The sequence below is a fragment of the Mastigoproctus giganteus genome, chromosome 14 (genome assembly GCF_048544385.1).
Source record: "Mastigoproctus giganteus isolate SK-2022 chromosome 14, ASM4854438v1, whole genome shotgun sequence".
Taxonomy (NCBI): Eukaryota; Metazoa; Arthropoda; class Arachnida; order Uropygi; family Thelyphonidae; genus Mastigoproctus; species Mastigoproctus giganteus.
The window spans coordinates 71,647,710-71,670,847 of NC_143588.1; the positions used below are offsets into that span (position 1 = coordinate 71,647,710).

A 23,138-nucleotide genomic window follows, 5' to 3' on the forward strand; every position below is an offset into this window, starting at 1 on the left:
TTAGGCTATCAACTTCCATAAGAAAAGATGGAAGTCTTCCACCAATCAACTACCCGCTGGCTAAAGGCAAATTTTTGCACATCTATTCAACAATGGTCTTTCCTCAATTTGAAACTGTGTCCCCTCAGGTTCTTAATCTGAGCAAGAGGAAGAATCCCATCAGCATTCAGCTTGCACAACCCATTCAAAGCCTTATATACCTCAGTCAGATCACATTGCAGGTGCCTACTATCTAGGCCCTGCAATTTGCAGAATTTAAGCCTTTCTTGGTAAGAGCACCCCTTTGTTCCCCTCACCAATCTTGTTGCCCTTCTTTGTACTCATTCTAGTAACTCTACATCCTTCCTAAAATGAGGCCTCCAGACCTGTACCCAGTACTCTAAGTATGGCCTGACCATTGCCTTGTATAATGGGATAATCACCTCCCTGTCCCTGCTAACAAAACTCCTATATATCATTGACAAGACTCCATCACCTGCCCTGGCATACGTCTGCACTGCTCAGCAAACTTCATATTTGACTGCACAATTACCTCCAGGTATTTTTCTCTTTCCACTTCCCTGAGTGTAGTACAACACAGTTGGTGTGTTTCTCTTGGGTTATTGTTACCCATATGCAGTACTTTGCATTTGTCAATGTTAAACTTCAGTTGCCACTTCTCAGCCCATTTGCCCAACTTATCTAGATCCAGTTGGATTAGCATACTTTCTTTACTGTCGTTAACAACCCTGTCAACCTTTGTATCATCTGCAAACTTAGACATTAAACCTGATATACCTTCATCAGTATCATTGATAAATATACAAAACAACAATGGGTGCAACACCGTACAATGGGGAACTCCACTAATAACATTTGCCCACGAAGAGCAGTGTCCATTGATTACCACTCTCTGTTGTCTTCCACTCAACCATCCCTTTATCGATTGTGGCAACTTACCCTTAATGCCATACCTCTCCAGTTTGTACAGCAGTCTTCCATGTGCAACAGTGTCAAAAGGTTTCCTGAAATCCAAGTATATGATATCAAAATTATTGGCATTCAGTTCCTTTGTTACCACATCGTAGTATCCAATCAAATTGGTCAGACAAGATCTCCCTTTAACAAACCCATGCTGTCTTAACTATTACTGCAATATTGTCTAGATGATCCTGCAGTGCTTCTTTAACCCGTGATTCCATTATTTTTCCTGCAATACAAGTTAAACAGCCGACCGGGCTAGCCGAGTGGGTAAAGTACCTGCCCGGCAACCCAAAGGTCGCGGGTTCGATTCCCGCCTCGGGCTTGGATCAAAGTACTGCAAAAACCTTGGGAGGTGCAATATGGCCACAGAAGCCGATGCGCCAACAACTACCAAATCAAAAAAAAAAACAAGTTAAACTAACAGGTTTGTAGTTCCTTGTGTCATCTTTTGACCCCCCATCCCTTTGTTAATTAGTGGTACATTTGCACACCTCCAGTCCATAAGACCTTCCCTGAGTCCAAGGAAGCTCTCATAATTATGGCTAAGGGTTTGCTTACTTCCTTTGCTACCTCCTTTAATATAACTGGATAGATCCCATCCACCCCAGGTTCCTTTTTTATGTTTAACTTCAACAATTTCTCCTCCACTTTGCTCTCATTTATTACAAAATCACTTTAGCTCCCTGTTAAAGTTTGATAAACTTCTGGCACTCCCCTCATTGAATAACTCCTAATTTTTGAATAATACTCATTCAGTTTATCAGCTACCTGAGCATGATCATCAGCAGTCAACCGATCTATGTTAAGTGGTCCAATCTGATTCATCCCTTTCCTTCTAGAGTTTACATAAGTAAAGAACTCTTTGCTGTTTTTCTTTGCATCCTTTGCCAAAGATTTCTTGTAATCTGCCTTCGCCTGCCTAATCTCCTTTGTGACTTGGATTACTGACTGGTTTATACCTGCTATAGGCTTCTGTGTCACCTGATATTTTATATGCATCCCATACATTTTTCTTCTCTGCCATGAGCCTCGTTAATTCATTTGACATCCATTTAGGCCTAAACCTTGAACAGGATTTCTTAGTTGGAATGAAAAGCCTAGTAGCCCCCAAAATTAAGTACCTGAAAGCTTCTCATTTAGAATTCAACGTTAGTAACATCATCAATTGATCGCACTGTACAGAATTTAAAAACTATCTGAGATCCCTGTAGCCACCTTTACGAAAGCAAAAGCCCTTCCCTTTAGCCTTGATGGTAGTTACATCTTTAAGTAATTCCCACATCAGTATATTGTGATCACTGTCACACAGTGGTTCTTTTATCTGCAAATTCTTAATGCATGAATAATCACTGCTGATAATCAGATCAAGAGTATTATTCCCTCTGGTTGCCTCTCGAACATGTTGCTATAGAAAAAAGTCGTCCAATAAATCCACAAATTTTTGCTAGTGTGCGAGTGACCAATCCACAAGTTCCAGTCATTATCTGGAAAGTTAAAATCCCCCATTATAAGACATTCTGATTTACTGGCCCACTCTATTTCTCTGCACAATTGCTCATTATACTCTTCAGATTCATTAGGCCTATAACACACAACTACTCTCATTTTTCCTTTCCCAGTAGTTATGTCACATAAACAGACTCAACATTGCATTGTCCACCAACATCAATTGGATGCAATTCCTTAGGTTTTATGTGTTTTTTAACTAACAGCATAACTCCCTTCCTGTTCTGTCTATCCTTTCTGTACACATTGTGCTCCCCAAATTCCAATTCTGCACTACTTATATCTGTGTGACACCACGTCTCTGATATCCCAACAATATCTGCCTTTGATGTCTTTACTAGCACTTCAAGCTCACCAAAGTTATTAACTATACTTCTAGTATTGGTGTACATGCAAGTATACATGCACCTGTTCCTACTGTTAGTTACCCTAACACAGCCCATGTATTTACTGGTTCCACTATGATTCTCAGCAGTCCTGGAAATCTCCATTACCTTGCTTTCCAGGTTGCTGCTCATTCTAATAGAAGCAGTGCAGGAATCACTTTTGCCTCTTCCTACGGCCGCCATTAACCTTTTAATTTGTGTATCTCACCAAGCTTGCAGTTATTTGATCTACCTAACACTGCCTTGATAGCATCAGCAAATATTCTTGCAACCTTTCTATTTAAGTGTACCCCATCCCTGTAGAAGCAGTCTCTCCTGTCAACAAGCACAGACCTGGTTGAAATTAATTCTACTCCTTGTGCCTTGCACAATCTCTCCAGGGCCAAATTGATTGATGAGGCTGTCAGCATATACTCCCTTATATCATGTCTGGGCAGAATTGCAGACACTGTCACATTGAACCCTAACTCCTAACTTTTTTTCAACATTGATCTCTACTTGTTGAGTAAATCTGCAGATCTCTTACTCTTAATGTCATTAGTTCCATGTACAACAATATCATCTTTTGTGCCCTATAAAGATGATGTCTGCTCTACGTCATCAACTTTTGCCCCTGGCAGACATATCCTAGTCTTGTTCCACCTATCCTTCTTGCATAGTATATTCCCCGTCTCCCTGACAGTAGAATCACCAACAATAACTAGTTCCTTTGGGACCAGCACATTCTGCCTTGGAGATTGCATCTGTGTTGCCTGATTCACAGGAGTGAGCTCTACAGTTGAGCTGGGCAGCTGAGAGCTTGATGGGTCCCCTCATATTAATTTCTTCGGGGGCATTTACCCTACACCTCAATCTCTCATAGATGCCCATCAGAACACTGAATTGGCACCTAATTTCTTGACACTCTAGACACCTAGCACACACAAGGACATCCTCCTTGGCTAGATCATGTCCTGTTTTAGAAAGGTTGGCAAACATTTTGCATTTCGCACATTTTTTGAGACTGTGATGTGTTGGAGAATCGTCCCCTTCATTTCTCCCCTGAGTCACAGCACTCTCCCTAGTCTGTGATCTCTGCTTCGCAGCTCTAGTCTGGGTCATGATTTCCGTTTAAATGCAATTTAATTAACAATAAAATTTAATAAGATTAATAATATTTTTGATTAATTGATAATACTATAATAAGCTAACAGATTCTTAATACAGTGCTTCGTATTACGCTATCTAGTTTTACTTTATACTTTACGCTATCAGTTCAAGATATGTATACGTTACTCTATTTTTTATCGACTACAATATGGTGGCTAGTTCAACAATATTGGTGCCAACACCGGGAGTCTTAACTTCCAAAAATCGCTGGTTAAATTCAAAATAAGAAGCTAATGAACTCTACTAAACCTATTTAATATCTCTGTAAAACACAATGTACTATGCTAATTAACAAAGAATATGGTAAAAATTAAAAATACTTATCCCTTTACAGCAGCCAAAAATCCACTGACTGTTCTTTTCCGCGACCAGAGTGCCCTCCTATATACAATTTGTATATATCTCTATATACAACTAACACATACATACAAAAAAATAATAATTTAAAATAAATTAATTCTTCAGCAAAGTAGAGTTCAACAGAGATTCTATTCTGAAGGAGATAATCAGGAAATTTCTACAGTTGTATGTGGTGGTACACAATGAAAGAGGCATAAGATGCATGCCTCGTACATAGTTTTCTAACATCTACTTTGATGGAGTATTCCTTCCAATACATTTCTGTGATTGTCTGTATAGTGGTTTTTGGATTTAATCTTGGCACAAAGATTTGGTCCCTAGTCTGTACAGCCATTATATTGTAGTTATATGCTGGGCAAGTTGTTCGTTGTTTGGGTTTCGGATGATGTCTTGTGATACCATTTTGATTGATGTTTGTTATAGATGGAGTGAAATAAGACAGCGCCAGGATTAAGAGATTCGCTTTCTTCACGGATGCCATTTTGGTTGTCTTTTCCCTTGGGTCTGACGCCAGTTGGGCTGATAGCGGTAATGGCAGCATAAGACTGCCAAAACGATTGTTTTTGTTTTGGCGGATTTAGGCTGCAGCTGACAACCTCATTGACTGTATCCACTGATTTAGTACCAGCAAGTGTTACACCCCTTATCTTTTGAGTATCCTTTTTCAATGTATCCTCTGTTATCATTTTTACTGTATGAATTTCAGATGAGGAGTTATTATGCGTTGCTATGCTGCTCTGAGAAGAAACACTTGTACTGTCGTGGATGCTTAGCGATTTTTTTCCTGTTCGAAGGTGCAAAACATTCTTCAACTGCAGTATGTGTCTACTTGTTGATGAGATCATCACTGGAAACTGTTTGCTACAGGTAGATACTGGGATTCTCTTTGGCTCTAGTGTGACACTGCTATCAGTGACCAGTTGTCAGGTTTCTGTTGAGATTGCATCTGAATCGTGATATTTATGTTCTGATAAATGAAGATTCATGATGAATTGCTTGAGGGCAAATAGCTCTTGAGAAATTTCTGTATTTTACGCTCTAAGTATTTGATTTTTGTCAATAAAAACTGCTAGATTTTCTTGAATGTTCTTCAGATTCAAAGTTATACTTTCTATTGCTGCTGAGAGTTGTTCGGGAACTTTTCTTGTGTTCTGGAAATCCATACTTGCTATTAGCATTGCTTAAACTTTCAGTTTGCCTGCTTTTATTCAGAGAATGTGTACTGATTTCCTGATTGTCAGAGGCAGGATAGGACTTTACGTCTGAGTAATCTTAAGTGCTCAGAGGAAATTGTTTTTTTTTTTTTGGTGGTTGTTGGCGCATAGGCTTTTGTGGCCATAATGCACCTCCCAAGGTTTTTGTGGTACTTTTATTCAAGCCTGAGGCAGGAATCGAACCTGCTACCTTTGGGTTGCCAGGCAGGCACTTTATTCACAGAGGAAATTGTGTAAAATTATTATTATTATCATCATCCAGCGATTCATTTATTTTTGAAGCCATTTCTAATGTGTGGTCACTCTCAGGAGTATCAACATCGATATCCATTAGACCAGTGCGTCTCAAAGTGGGCGATATCGCCCCTGGGGGGCATTTGAATTATCCACGAGGGCGTTAGGCATGAAAGGGGGCAGATGCAGCACCATAAATGATTGGCTGTTACAAGGGTTTTATGACTTATTTAAAAAATGCTGTGTCAAATATTATTACTGTTCATTGTGTCATTCACTGTCAGCATTTAGTTGCAAAAAAACTTGGTGATCAACTGCACAATTCTCTACAAACTGTTATTACTGCTATAAACAAAATTAAAGCACATTCTTTGAATGATCATATATTTCAAAAGTTTTGTCATCAAAACAGTGAAGATTTTAAACGATTGCTACTTCACTTCGAGGTTCAGTGGCTGTCAAAAGGCAACTGTCTCAACAGATTTTATGAACTCTTTGATACTGTTGTCGAGTTTTTTGAAGATAGGAACAACGACCTTAGTAATGACCTCAAGAAAATGAAAACTGATATTGCTTATCTTGCAGATTTATTTACTAGATTCAACTCAATGAACTTACATTTACAAGGACAAGATGTAACTCTTATTAAGGCGAAAACTCAAATTTCAGCATTTATTTCAAAATTAAAGCTTTTTATGCGCAACGTAGGACGACGTGAATTGTATCAATTTCCAAATCTGTTGGGAAAAGAAAAAATAGCTGATGAAACTCTACTAACTTTTTATAATTATCTAGAAATGTTGCACAGAGATATGCAGGAAAGGTTCGAAGATCTCCTTAATTTGAAAATTCCAGATTGGGTTATAAATCCTTTTTTAAATAATGACGATGGTGAACGTTTTGTAGAAGAAGAATTGATTGAGTTACAAAATGAAGTTAAACTGAAGCCAAAATTTCAAAATTCATATCAGGAATTTTGGTTACAAAAGAAAATCCCTGACCATTATCCTGCATTGTGGGGAATTGTAAAAAAATTACTTATTTCTTTTCCAACATCATATCTAGTTGAAACCAGTTTTAGTGCTGTATCGATCAGGAGCGGGAGTGCAGTAGCACACGCTCTTTGAGTACACCAGGATTCAAGCCCCTGACTGCTGAATACGGTCGATCTGCCAACCCGCACTGGACCAGCATGGCAGATTATGGTCCATTTCTCTCAGCATGAATTGTTGAGGAGGCTTCCATCCTGCAGTGGGTTGGTAATGGCTGCACTTTACCTTTATCTCAATTGCTGACAAAACAAAGAAATTGTCTGGATGTTGTTAAATGTGGCGATTTACGACTTCTACTTACAGATGTTAAACCTAATATTGATAAGCTAATAAATCTCCACCAAGCTCATCCATCGCATTAAATATTAAAATGTAATTAACTATTTCCATTAATATCATGACTTATTTATGTAATTAACTTTAATTTTTATGACTTAATTTAAGTGACTATAACTGACTTTATTTATGTAGTTGTAATTTTTTACGAAGAAGGAATAAAGTGCAGTAAATAGTTTTCTTTATAATTCACACACATATATATGCAGGGCTGCATTTACGTTTTTGGAGGCAAACAGACAAATATTAATTTCAGTTATTTAGCTTCACTTTATATTTTATTTTAAATATTTCAAATAAAATATTTATTTTTTATCCCTCGCCAGGGCTAAAAAAAAGCCCTTGCCAGGGCTTTTTTTTAGGGGGGGCAGTGATCCAAAAAAGTTTGAGAACCACTGTGTTAGACTTTCAGAGTGTTTATTTTGTGGTTCTTGAATGCGAGCTCCATCTGGCGCTTTACAGGAAGTTGTTTGTTTCGTATTTTCTTTACACTGATCGCAAATAAATAGCCGCCTTTTAGCTTTGGGCAATTTAGTAAGGTTTATTTTGGTACAAGAATTACAAATCAGCCAGCCGACCGGGCTAGCCGAGTGGGTAAAGTACCTGCCCGGCAACCCAAAGGTCGCGGGTTCGATTCCCGCCTCGGGCTTGGATCAAAGTACTGCAAAAACCTTGGGAGGTGCAATATGGCCACAGAAGCCGATGCGCCAACAACTACCAAATCAAAAAAAAAAAAAAAAAATCAGCCTGAGGCATTTAATAATTGTTTCTTTATTATCTCCACAAATTTTACATTTTAATTGACCCGGAATAATTTCTTGTCGATCCATAATATGAACTTAGTATGCAATTCTGTATAGTTCTGAAATTCCTCTTCTACCTTTAGTGCACTCTTAAACTTTCAAGTACTTAGTGTTCTAAGTCATTAAGAGATTATTGTGCCACCTGTGGGATGATACATTGTTTGACCATTATTGCTTACGGCATTGTCTTAAGATTATTTGGAGCGCTTGGCTTACTTCTTAGTTGTCTACCTACGTAGATAGCATTTACGCATGGTGAATCCCAAGGGATTTATCCCAACAGTGATATATCCTGAAAGTTCTTGTTGTTGATAATTAAGGAGCCCAGCTCAAAGAACTCTCTATTTTCATCTTAAAATACAGATAATATATTACCTGACTTATATTTGACCAGTTTTTGAGTGATGTATCCTCTTATTCAGCTAACAATGATGAATCCAATCATACTAAATTATAAGTTAAACTTTACAGAAAAACTTAGTAGAAATATCTGAAAACGAAAAGCACTAAAATCAGGCAACTATACTAGCTCGTGCAAGCTCAGTGGCCTTCCTGACAAGTTTAACAACTAAATGCTGATTTAAGGAAATAAATAAAGTCTGCTTATATGGATGTATATGTATACACAAAGTACTAAAGTATAAAAGAGGTGACTGGAAGAAATTTTTTATAGATGTAGAAAACTCCAAATTGTCAATGAGATGGTGTCTCATTTGCCAAATTCAAGCTGTCATAAGCCAAAATGATAAATTTAAAGAAAGAATACAATCGGATCTATATGAAATAGAATAAAATAGGATCTACAAGTGTCACCACATTGAACCAGTGTGTTGAGAATCCTTTCTACAGATAAGCAATACAACAGAAGGAAATTCAAAGAAGACTTCTACATGAAAATGTTCGGAGCCTCAGCAATCAATAGAAAACAGGGAATCTGGTTCAACCAGCAATATTTTCATCTTTTTGATAAGAAAATAGTAGAAGAAATGAAAAATACCAGGAAAGAAAATAGGCCAGTTGTCATGAGGAGTAGCCCACGTACAACCCCTTACAGACCACCAGAACCAGCCTGCACACCAATCCTGATGTCCAGAGTATGAGAGCAAAGGTTACCTCAGGCTTTCACTTCACAATAACCCTGGATCCAGAATAGAAAATCTGCACAATTCTGTTGGCTATTAGAATTAATCCCTCACCTATAAATTAACTGCTGGCAGTACTCCTTGCCTGTATGCACATCAGGTTTCTGGGAGTATCGGCAAGAGGAGTTTGTCAGCAGGTAAGAATTTAATCTCTTTGTGTTTACTTAAGATTTACTTAATTTAATTGTTCTTGACGCATTATAGCCTTAGATGCTAATGCTCCAATAAAAATCAAATCAAAACTTAATTTAATATCGGGCTTCTATTGTAACAATAATTCAAATTTAGAATTGCTTATTGGCAAAATTGTAATGGTAATTGTAATCGTAATATTGATAATTATATTTGTAATATATTCAAATTTGTAACCCTTTCTATTTTTTGTTCCCCCAACAGCATGGTGTGATGATGGATATCAGTAAGATACCTGAAATATCACCTTAATGTTAGTAGTTTAGGCAAAAAGCTGAATAAACTATATTATCGATTTCACGTGGTATGAGAGTGGTATTAAATATAGTAATAATCTTAATGGTAAACAACCACATGACATCCTTCTCTCTCTCGAGGCGCCTCCATAGCCAGGTGGGAAGGAGCAGCAGTGCGTAGCACACACTTCTTGATTAGACCAGGGTTCGAGCCCGTCACCACCAAAATACAGAGGATGCGGAAAGGTCAGGGAATGACCACCACATATCCCGGAGCAATATGGCCTTAGTTGCTAATGCTCCTAAAAACCAAATAACAAACAAACAAACAAACATCCTTCTCTAACTATATGTACTTGGATTTATTTCTTTAAATCTGTTAGCATATAGAGACATTACTGTCTTTGACTTTTCCAGTATTATTTCTCCACTTGGTCAGTGAAAACATTATACATTTATTTTACTCCCAACCTTAATAAGTCTTTCTGGTTTGTTCTGCTCAAGTATTTCTTAGCTTTCTTCTGATGGGCCCCTTCTGAGCAAACATTATGAACTCCCTTACTGTACACAACAACATTATTTACTTCTAATGTATGCATCAGAGACAATATTTTTATATGTTCGAAAGCTATCTTTGAATAAGTTACTCTGTGCATAAAAAAAAATTTTAAAAATGGAATTTTGCCTTTTACAAGGGCAGTTCCATTTTGCCCTTGTAATCACCTTTATGAATTGTAAGAACATTTGCACCTTTCCAGTCTGCTGGGACATCAATCAGAGTTTCTTGCATTATAATAAGTAGGGATGTGACTATATGTCCTGCTGCTTCCTTTAATATTACTGGATAAATTTCATCATTCCTCATGCCTTTTTTCACATTCAAACGTGGTAATTTCTGTACCAGTCCATTTTCTAGCACATGCATGCATGCACACACATAGTTATCTAGTTCTCCGTAACTGTTATATTGATCAGTAGCACTGTCTAGCATTAAAAGATGTTCACATGTAAATACTAATGCTAAAAAATTTATTTAGCTTAGTGGTGTTACTAAACTATCCTGTAGTGAATAGTTTTACGCTCCCTTCCTTCTAGAGTTCACATGCACTACGTCCCTTTGCCAATGTCTTTTCATAATCTGCTTAAGCATTTCTTACTCCATGAGTAGCTTCATTACAGATTAATGTATACTTTTCATAGTGTTCAGTGTCCCCTTGATAATTTTTATTCATCCCATGCAACTTTCTTTTCTGTTTCTAACTTCATCAGTTCAGTGCCCTTCCACTTTGGTCTAGATGTGGAAGAATAATTCTTTAAAGGTATAAAAAATATAGTTTCTGGATTGTTGTTCAAACAGTTCCCACTTAACATTTATACTCAGTGGCAGACTGGGTCTAAAAATATTGGTTGCCAGGAGACAAAGGGGAGCCCACTTGCCATCGGGCAAGCTGACACCCTGACCAGTCCACCACTGTTTATACTTGTAATATTTACTAACTGTTCCCATTGATTAAATTCAAATAATGTCTAAGGCCATCATAATTTCTTTTGGGAAAATTAAAACTTCTGTTTACTCTCGACAGCAGTTATCTCTTCAGATATGTCCCACATTTATATATTATGATTGCTACCTGCTAATGATTCCTTAATGCAAAAGTTTACGATGTCGGTTGGAATAATTAGTAAAAATGAGGTCAGTTGTTCTCCCATTTGTAATCTCTAACATACTGACATAAGGTGCAATTATCTAATTGATCAGTAAATGTAATGCTGTTCAGCCTATCACTGGAAAAATTAATTCACCCTCCAATGATACCTTCATATCTACTTTTCTACACCATTTATTTCTATAAATTGCCACTGTATTCATCGTACTTGTTTGGTTTGTAGCATTCCCCAAACTCATTTCTGCTTTTCCATCACTGTCATTACACCAAACTAAATCAATGTCTTGGCAGTTCTCACCTACAGGAGAGATACTCTTCTTGAATCAGTGTGCTGTTTTGCAATTAAAAGCATAACATTTCCTTTTCTGTCATCTCTCTTTCCTCCACACATTTTATTTAGCATATTCAAATTCTGAATCCAGTATATCAGAGTAATACATTGCTGATACTATATCAGCATAGCCAACTCTCCAGATTTGTGATGGAAAATCCATATTTTTTACTCAATTTGAGTTTCTCCCTTTTTTTTTTTTTTTTTGGAAAAATTTTTCTGTCTTATTTCTTTTTGCAAAAAAAATAAAACTACGTTACTTTTTTGACAATTTTTGCTTATTTTTGTCAACGAATCAGCTGTCAGGTGTGCCATGGCAGTACACTTCAAAATAGAAATTTGTGATTATAGCATTTGTTGTATGCAGTAATTTTTAAGTACTTGTGTAGGGTGAAGCTAATCAACATTTTTCAGTAAAATTCCAAAGAAATATGATGGATGTAAAATTTCAGAAGACATACACAAGATTTTCCATGTATTATAAAACCTGACAATGATCACACATTTACCTTGTTTAACATTTTTTTTTTATGTGATTTTTCAGTTTCAAGCAGCAGGAAATGTGATGTTATTAGACATTTGCAAAAAAATAAGCAAAATGACAGTGTGCATTGCAAAGAAAGAAATGATAAAATGTATGTTGCACTTCATGGCGACAATGATGTTGTATGTGCCGAATGTTTATTTGTATCTTTTGTCATATAACATAATCTCGGCAGAAGTTTATCAAACTCTAATAGGGAACTAAGTGATTTTGTGATAACTGAGAGCAAATTGGAGGATTGTTTGTTGAAGTTTGTTTGTTGAAGTCAGGGAGGGTTCCCATGGACTGGAGATGTGCAAATGTATCCCCAGTTCACAAAGGGGGTTCAAAGGGTGACACAAATAATTATAGACCTGTTAGTTTAACTTCTGTTCCTGGGAAAATAATGGAGTCACTGGTTAAAGAAGCACTGCAGAATCATCTAGACAAGACTGCAATTATAGTTCAGACACAGCATGGGTTTGTTAAGGGGAAAGTCTTGTCTGAACAGTTTGATTGGATAATATGACGTGGTCACAAAGGAAATGACACTGTGGTGCACAAGTTCCCATTGAATATCTCAGCATTTATAATGCTGAGATATTCAATGGGAATGCTGAGATATTCACAGCCTCACCAAAAAGAGGTTTTTGAGCCAAAACAGGAGATTTTTTAAAGTCCACACTACATCTTAACTCAGTTTTTGTGATGTGGCAGAATATTTTCTCATGCTCAGCATTGCTATGAGAAATTTAAAATGCCAAGCATGATTTGGGATAATTTGTTATATTTGAAGCTTCCTTGTGTGCTTGTTAGTTCCTCAACCAATAACCATTCAACATTAATTCCTTCTTTTGTAATAACTTCTGGTAGGTTCTCACACTGAACTGATGGAACTGATGTTGTAAACCATCTATTGCTTCATCTAAAAACTTGTCCACAAAAAATTTCAGATTTAAAAATGATGTACAGTCAGTCCTCGTATAGCACGATAGTTGTGTTCCTAGAAACCCTTGTGCAATGCAAAATCGTGCAATATAAACAACAGGCCCTATGGGAAAAATAGGGTTATGTGCCGACCACCCAAGATTGAACACACATTTGTAACCAAAACATTACCAAACACAATAAATAGTCATAATAAAATACGTAAGTATTTTATTACGACTATTACATAATAAAATATTGCTAATGCTTTTGCTTCTATCGTAAGCAAACTTGTTTTTGTTTGATTTTCTATCCAAACAGATGACAGCTGTTCCATCTCTTCCAAGTCACCAACAACTACTAGTTCCACAGGAACTAGTAGTTGTTGGTGACTCTATTGTCAGGGAAGCGGGGAACATGCTTTGTAAAAAGAATAGGTGGAATAGGACCAGGGTATGTCTGCCAGGGGCAAAGGTTGATGACATTGTAGAGCAGATATCATCTTTTAAGGGCACAAAAGGTGATATAGTTGTACACGTTGGCACTAATGATATTAAGAGTAGGAGACCGGCGGAATTACTTAGCAAGTACAGGTCACTGTTGAAAAAAAGCCATGAATTAGGGTTGAATTTGAAAGTGTCTGCAATTCTGCCCAGACACGATAGGAGGGAGGGAGTATATGATGAGAGCCTTGTCGATCAATTCGGCCCTGGAGGGATTGTGCAAGGCTCAAGGGGTAGAATTTTTTTCAGCCTGGACTGTACTTGTTAACAGGAGAGATTGCTTCTACAGGGATGGGATACACTTAAATAGAAAGGGTGCAAGAATTTTTGCTGATGCTGTCGAGGCAGAGTTAGGTGGGTCGGAAAACTGCTAGTTGGGGGGGATACAAGGACTAATAGATTAACAGTAGCCACTGGCAGAGGTGGAAGTGATTCTTGCACTGCTTCTATTGAAATGAGCAGAAGCCTGAAAAACAAGATGCAGGATATTTCAGAGACTGCTGGGAGTCATTGCGGTACAAGTAAACACATGGGTTGTGTTAGGGTAGCCAAGAATAGAAACAGGTGCATGTATACCTGCGTGTACACCAATGCTAGGAGTTTGGTAAATAAATTTGATGAATTTGAGGTATTGCTCAAAACATCAAAGGCAGATATTGTTGGGATATCAGAGATGTGGTGTCACACAGATATAAGGAATGCGGAACTGGAATTTGGGGAATGCAATGTGTATAGAAAGGATAGACAGGACAGGAGGGGAGGAGGGGTTATGCTATTAGTTAAGAAACACATAAAGTCCAAGGAAGTGAAGCCAGTCGACATCGATGGATGGGGCAGTGTCGAGTCAGTTTGGTGTGACATAAGCATAGGGAAATCAAAATTGAGAGCAGGAGTGTGCTATAGGCCTAATGACTCTGATGAGTATAAGATATTGTACAGGGAAATAGTGGGCCAGTAAATCAGAGAGTCTTATAATGGGGGATTTTAATTTCCCAGATATTGACTGGAATTTGTGGGTTGGTCCCTCGCACCTAGCAAGGCTTTTGGATTTATTGGATGACTGTTTTCTACATCAGCATGTTCATGAGGCAACAAGAGGGAGCAATACTCTTGATCTGATTATCAGTAGTGATTCTTCATGCATTAAGAATCTGCAGATAAATGAACCACTAGGTGGCAGTGATCACAGTGTGTTGAAGTGGGATTTACTCAAGGAGGTAACTACCATCAGAGGTAAAGGGAAGGGTTTTTGTTTTCGTAAAGGCGACTATGATGGTCTGAGATAGTATTTAAATTCTGTACAGTGGGACCAACTGATGATGTTACCAACAGCAAACTCAAAATGGGAAGCATTCAAGGAACTAATCTTGGAGGCTACCAGGCTTTACATACCAACTAAGAAATATTGTTCAAGGTTTAGGCCTAAATGGTTGTCAGATGAACTAATGAGACATGTGGCAGAGAAGAAAAATGCATGGGATACATACAAATTAATGGGTGACATGGAAGCCTATAAGTTGGTCTGTAACCAAGTCACAAAGGAGATTAGGCAGGCAAAGGCAGACTACGAAAAATCCTTGGCAAAGGATGCAAAGAAAAACAGAAAAGAGTTCTTTACCTATTTAAACTCAAGAAGGAAAGGGATGAATCAGATTGGTCCACTGGATATTGATAGTTCAACAGTTGAGGATCCTGCTCAGGTGGCTAACAATTTAAACGAGTATTTTGCATCTACATTCACGCATGAGGAGTTATTCAGGAAGGAGAATGATGTAGGTAAAGTAAACATTGGCAGAGAGCTGGATGATTTTGTAATAACTGAGAGGAAAGGGGAGGAGAGATTGTTGAGGATAAACATAAAAAAGGCACCTGGGGTGGATGGGATCTATCCAATTATATTAAAGGAGGCAGGAAAGGAAGTAAGCAAACCCCTAGCCATAATTATGAGAGCTTCTTTGGACTCAGGGGAGGTACCCATAGACTGGAGATATGCAAATGTAACCCCAATTCACAAAGGAGGATCAAAGGCTGACACAAGTAATTATAGACCTGTTAGTTTAACTTCTGTTCCAGGTAAATTAATGGAGGCACTGGTTAAAGAAGCACTGCAGGATCATCTAGACAAGAATTCAGTTATAGCTCACACGCAGCATGGTTTTGTTAAGGGCAGGTCTTGCCTGACCAATTTGATTGGATACTATGATGTAGTCACAAAAGAACTGGATGCAGGGAATAACTTTGATATTATATATTTGGATCTTAGAAAGGCTTTTGATACTGTTGCACATGGAAGACTGCTGCACAAATTGGAGCAGTGTGGCATTGGAGGCAAATTGCTGCTATGGATAAGGGGATGGTTGAGTGGCAGAAGACAGAGTGGTAATCAATGGACACTGCTCAACGTGGACTAATGTTATTAGTGGAGTTCCTCAGGGTTCAGTGTTGGGTCCGTTGTTGTTTTCGGTGTTTATGATTGATATTGATGATGGGATATCAAGTTTAATGTCCAAGTTTGCAGATGATACAAAGGTTGGCAGGGTTGTTAAGGACACCACTGACGCTATGCTGCTGCAACAGGATCTGGAAAGGTTGAACAGATGGGCTGAGAGGTGGCAAATGAAGTTTAACATTGACAAATGTAAAGTACTACATATGGGAAACAGTAACCCCAGAGCAACGTATCAACTCTGCGGTACTACACTGACAGTGGTGGAGAATGAAAAGGACCTGGGGGTAATTGTGCAGGCAGATATGAAGTTCTCTGAGCAGTGCAGACGAGCTGCAAGAGTAGCTCATGGTGTCTTGTCAATGATATACAGGAATTTTTCTAGCAGGGATAAGGAGGTGATTATTCCCTTGTATAAGGCAATGGTCAGGCCACACCTAGAGTACTGTATACAGGTCTGGAGGCCTCATTTCAAGAAGGATGTAGAGCTGCTGGAACGGGTACAGAGAAGGGCAACAAGATTAGTGAATGGAACAAAGGGTTGCTCTTACGAAGAAAGGCTTAAGTTTTGCAAATTACAGAGTCTGGAGACTAGGCACCGGCGAGGTGATCTGATAGAGGTGTATAAGGCTTTGAATGGTTTGAGCATGCTCAATGCCAATGGGATTCTTCATCTTGCTCAGAATAATCAGCTCAGAGGGCATAAATTCAAATTGAGGAAGAACGGATGTCGGATAGATGTGCGGAAATTTGCCTTTGGCCAGCGGGTGGTTGGTTGGTGGAACTGACTTCCATCACTTGTTGTTGAAGTTGATAGCCTAAACAAATTTAAGGCTCAACTGGACAGGTATTTCGAGTGAACGGAGGGGTGAAATGGGAGTGGTGTGTTTTTTTTTTTTTTTTTTGGCTGATGCTGAATAAGCTTGCTTTCTTGCATCATATGCCTCTACTAATGCTAATTCTTTGTGTCTTAATCTAATGGATTTTAATTACATTCTGAGTTGTTCCTGCTATGAAAGTTGTTTTTAATTTCTCTGCATTCTTTGTAATTCTCGGCGTTGCCTCATTTAGGTCTTTAGCACGTGCAATATCACATGGGCTTTCATTTCGCTCAAAGCGTTTCACAATTTCATATTTTTTCTCTATCGACAGAGGCGGACTGGCCATGAGCCTTACCGGGGAAACCCCGGTGGGCTTATGGCCAGTCACACCACATGTGATTTTGGCCATAAACCATAGTATGGGGCTACTATAAATTTTCCCGGGTAAGTATTTTTGACCCAGTATGCCTCTGTTTATCGATATTGCTTTTCTTTTTCTCTCTGAATCTGTAGTGTCTTCACCAGAACGCTTCCTTTTCACACCTTTTAAGTATTTTATTCATTTTTAGGGAATAAAGCACAATTACAAAACGAGGAGGCACGCTTGATACACATAAACAAAGCTGCGTGCGTGTAGAAACTGAATAAACAACACTGTAAAGGCAGAGATACACTATTAACACCTCACTAAAGCACATTTCTAGGGGTTAATAAAACAATAAAAACAATTTCCCGTTGCATTTCGGCTAGTGGAATCTGTTATAAACTGGTAGTAAACTCGATCTAATTGCATTTGCGATTATACCGATTTGGAATTGTGTTCGTTTTTACGTTATTACGGTGAAATGTGTTTCCCCTTCACTGATATAAAAAGCATAAATACATTTTCAGAATCTTCTCTTCATTCCTATCGTGTTGCGTTCTGTTGGGGTGATTCTGCGTTCGACTGCCATTTTTTGTAAACACAAAGGCGAATCGTGCATAAGTGAATTTGGTTCGTGTTATATAAGATATCGTTCCCCTATTTATAAATCGTGTATGATCGAATTCGTGTAGTGTAAATACGTGTTATATGAGGACTGACTGTATTGCCAATTGCTGAAATGTGTGCTGTCTCTTAAAAAATGTGTGCATTTTTTAAGAGTTATAAGTATTCCTAGAAAGTCCTATTTGTCACCCACTGCTCTGAAAATTACTGTGTATAAATAGTACAGTTTGTTGCAGGGCTGTGCAAAGGTACTTGGGGGCCTGGATGCAAAGCAGGTTAAGGGGCTTCATTTATTTATGTTGAGACTTTGATGGCTGCCTTGATGGGACCCCCTAGATAGGGGGCCATGGTGTAGCACATCCAATGCATCCCCCATTTGTACATCCCTGATTTGTTGTCAATGAAGAATCAAATCTACCTGATCTTTTAGCTGTGATAAATTTTTATTTTATGTTTTCTTACCCCTGACTAGATGTTTCCTGAAACAGTTACCACTGCCTCATTTCCCTCAGCATGAATTGTTGAGGAGGCTTCCATCCTGCAGTGGGTTGATAATGGCTGCACTTTACTTTTTTTTTTTTACATTAACATCATCAAGTATCATTGCACTTCTTCTATTTAACCCCTTCGTGGATTATCCCGAGATATCTCGTTTTTAGTTTTAAAAGTTATTTGGAACTACACGAAATATCTCGGGATACAATAATACCCGAAGCAAACAATAATACCTCCAAATTTAGGACTGAAATGTATTTTCTTGGCCATTTATCTGGCTAATTTTGCATTAGCCAAGTAAATCTCAAGATTTCTCAGGATTTTCTTACGCCTGACAGCAGATGACTGGCTTTTGTTTTACTTATATTGTAGAGCAATGTCAGGACAGTAGCACGTGTTCCTGTGCCGTCAAAAAGCAAAATATAATTTGCCGTCCTAAATGCAGAATACTGAACTCACAAAAATAATTCACAAAAACAATATCGAAAAATATTTCGGTGCCTTCTTGAACTGCTGCCTGTAAGTGACACTTACCTCGCCTATCCACTTGCGGTGGCCATGTGTCAGAATGTAGTTAGTTCACAATTATTGCTTGTGGCAGGAGGTTACTGCTTGTGCGTTCCACTTGATTGTTTAAATTTATTTATATAATGAATAATGAAGAGTGTTTCTTTTCCTTTCTTTTAGCTCAAGCACTAATTTATTAAAAAAATCTGTATAATTTGCACACTTTTTGGCATACATGAGATAATTCGGGATAGCCCAAATGGGTTAATTACTCCCATGTATTTTCTACGAAAAATTAATAAAAAAACAAAAACCTGTACAATGAGTATTCGCATGATGCATGCTTTTAATCTGTAAAATAAAAAAAGTCGATCCATTACGGCACATTTTCTGGAAAAAAATGTTCCGGGAAGGGGTTAAGTTAAAAACAATATCGAAAAATAAAGGTTAAGTTTATCCCATCTCTACAAAAAAACAATTCTTTCAACAAGTGCAAGCCATGCTGAGAAAAATTCTCTTTCTATGAACCTTGCACATTCTTTCTAGGTTACAGTTAATAAACAAGGCTCTGGCCTTATACCCTGCTGTTATGTCTGGGTAATATTTTGGGTACTTTTGCATTCAGTTCTGAGTCAAGGCTTTTTCTCATTGCCACTGCATAACTGCAAAGTAAGATCTCAGATGGTATATTGTAGTACATGCAAGTACTGGTACTAATATTTTCACCCAGAATTACAGCCTCCTGTGAGACTAGCTCCTGCCCTGGTGATCTGTCACTGTATCCAAATGTGTGGGAGCAGGATCAATATTATGGTGGATCCTTTGTGCCTAATCAATCCCTGATAATTATTTAATTTTACATTCATGTACTGTTTGGTACCTTGTCTTCAGTGGCATTTATATTCATGTCATGCTTGCATGTTATAAGATTTTTATGCTAGATTATATATACAGTGGATTCTGGTTATTTGGGCCACTGGTTAATCGGCGCAGCTGTTTATTTGGGGCAAATCTTAAAAAACAGAACCCAATCGAGAAAATAGCCAAGATTTACTTTGCTTAATTGGGACAAAATGCCGTTTAATCGGGGCAGAAGGCCGCAGCACTGAAGATTACCCTACGATTGTCCCCAACTGTACCACGTAGTTCGGTCGATTTCTGGAGGTCACAACCATAAAACAATAAAAACAGTTATCAGTCACCTGTTTATTGGGCTTTTGTGTTAATGAAATCTAACATAAACTGATAGTAAACTCGATCTCATTGAATTTGCGATAATATCGACAGCTGGAATTCTGTGGGTTATTATGGTGAAATGTGTTTTCACTTCTATGGAATCTTCAATCATATAAAAAAAAATAATTTTCAGGCTCTTCTCTTCATCCCTATTTTTAAAGCTTCGTAATTTTTTACTCCGTTCTCACTTGCACGTATTGTGTTACTTGCAATTTGTGTGTGTGTGCAGTGTTCTTTGTTATTGATTGCTTATCTTTTTACTGTTTTAAATATTAACCCCCACCTACAAATGCCATTGAACAGAAATGTCAACTAGTTTAGTTAGTATGTACATATTACAGTACGTATTAATTATTCCGATTATCACGTATATTCTTCCGAATTTCACGTGTGGGTTCGAGCCCGTCACCACCCAATACGGAGGATGCGGAAAGGTCAGGGAATGACCACTGTATATACTGGAGCAATATGGCCTTAGTTGCTAATGCTCCTAAAAACCAAATAACAACAACAACATTTCACGTATCATTTAATTTTTTAATTGGTAAGGTAATAAAGGGTAAATTTGTACTTAATATATCTTTACTTTTATAGCCTATGGATAATATTCCTCCTATTTTCACTAATTAGAATCGCTGTTTAATAGAATTAAAATTCAATTCACAAACGTGATCACAATGACCGGTGCTTATTACATATCGTATAGTGAATGGTACTTTACAATGGTGACTCCATTGTAATGTGATTTGATTGAACAGTGAACCAATTGTAAGGGGGGGGGGAGTACATTGTATTTTTAACTATTTACGTGAAACTTCGGATAATTGGGGCAGCCGCTTAATCGGGCCAAAATGCACTAGCCCTGATGTGTCCCAAATAACCGGAATCGACTGTATATATAGATTGTTTCCTTGTATCATTTTGCAGTACCAATGCTAATTTATGGAATGCCTGTTTGCAGTGTTTATTTGTTTAAAATGTTATTCAGATCAAATAATAAAATTCAGTATTTCTTTTGTCAGTTTTTTTCTTTTCTTTATGTGAAATTAGCTTATTTTTCATGTAGGGCAGTTTTGCTGATAATTTGGTTCATCTTTTGGAAGCTTTGAAAAGTGGTAAGTAACAGGTACATCTGTAGCATTCAAAGCATACAAAACAATTTTTTTTAAAATCTTTTTCTTTACACAAATACACGGACCTATAATTAATGTCTGGACACCTGCATATTTATAAATAATACTTATTTACAGTAAAACTAATGATGTGTGCTTCAAACCTGTAACCTTTATGATAGCTTCTAGTATCAATGGAATAATCTCTACCAGTTTTTTGTACATTTCTGATATTTTCTGGCATTCAGCTTTCGAAGCTCAGCTCTGTTTTTGGGCAGTCTCTTCACACATGCGCCTGACAATCCAATTAATCCCTGAGGTTCTCTGTGGGACTGGAGTCAGGGCTCTGGTCCTCAGTAAGTCCTACTTTCCTGTAGGGCTGGCCAGTCCAACTTTTCTTTGCTGATGTCCTCAAACCAGTCAGTCACAATGTGAGCAGTATGACATGGAGCATTGTCCTGCTGATACCTTCCCCGACATACTGCTACAGTGCAGGTGAGTACAGTGCACCTGAGCATTCTTGGTTTTGTTCAAAACAACCGGTCCTAGTCCAAGTCGTTAAAAACAACCCTAGACCATCATGTTGCCTCCATCAAACTTTACTGTTGGGATGATACAGTCCAGCAGGTAGCTTTCTCTTGGCGACCACCACACCCTGGCATGACCATCAGACTGATAGACCATGTATGGTGACACATCTTTCCAAAGCACAGCTATCCATTAGTCTACAATCCAAGAACAGTGGGCCTTGCACCATGCTGGATGGAATTTGCCATTAGTTGGAGTGATTGGTGACTTATGGACAGCTGCACAACTGTGCTAACCTATATTGGGTATCATCCTGTGCACTGTACTGGTGCTGACATGTGTCCCAATTGTGTCATTGAAAGTCAGTGTGTGCTGTAACAATGTTTACCTGCATTCTGAGCAGATGATTCTTTGCAGGCCTCTCATGTTCCGTCAGCTTCAGAAGTTTTTCCCAGTCATTTTGTGACTGTTTCAGCACCAGCCCACTTCCATTTGCAGGTAACATCACCAATTGTTGACCTAGGGATTATTGAAATATCACATACAGATCAATTGCTTATATGGCACGCTATATTATTCTGTGCTAGAAGTCTTAATTCTGTCGGTCACAGCATGTTGCATTCACAATTGTGCTGCTGTCTCCTCGAAGGCCTATGAGCATATTTACAGCATTAACATTAGCAAAGGCACGTGATGCAAGAAAGCAAGCTTATATAGCATCAGCCAAAAAAAAAAACACACACACTCCCTTCTCATTTCACCCATCCACAAGCTCCAAATGTTTATCTAGTTCTGCCTTCAATTTGTTTAAGCTATCAACTTCTACAACGACAGATGGAAGTTTGTTCCAGCAATCAACCACCTGCTGGCTAAAGGCAGACTTCCGGACATCTATCCTACAACTGTCTTTCCTCAATTTGAATTTTTGCCCCCTAAAATGCATAATCTGAGCAAGAGGAAGAATCCCATCAGCATTGAGCCTGCTTAAACCATTCAAAGCCTTAAACACCTCGATCAGAGCACCTCGCAGATGCCTGGTCTCCAGACACTGTAATTTGCAAAACTTAAGTTATATTTTTGCTTGGGTAGGACATGACCAACTATCAACAGAGGACTGTCTGTATATTAATGGTAGGATAGTACATAAATGTAAAACAGATATACAAAAAATTATGGACTTTTAATAGAAAGATCATTGTTTGTGACTGATATTATGATTAATCTTTTCTATGCAAGTGAAAAGATGTTAGGTTTAAGAAAATCATTGCTAGAAAATGAATATTAATGCATAATAACATTAAAATTTAAAATAATCAAACCACAGTATTTTGGCTGTTGTACCTAGAAAAGTCTAAATATTTCATTGCTGAATTTATTCCCTTATATAAAAAATATTGTCACATCCGAAAGAGCAGAAACTGAAACATTTAATAAGTTAGGATACAAAAATATACAGACATGCATATAAAAAAAAAAATACA

General features: G+C 37.9%; 1 protein-coding gene across 1 annotated transcript in view; it reads left to right on the top strand.

Annotated features, from left to right (window-relative positions):
- Positions 1-23,138, top strand: part of Orc4 (origin recognition complex subunit 4) — a 181,814-nt gene that overhangs the window by 52,422 nt on the left and 106,254 nt on the right. Inside the window, exon 5 of the mRNA XM_090388705.1 lies at positions 21,084-21,132. Coding sequence (XP_090244831.1) covers positions 21,084-21,132 — 49 coding nt within the window. The remainder of the gene's footprint in view (positions 1-21,083; positions 21,133-23,138) is intronic.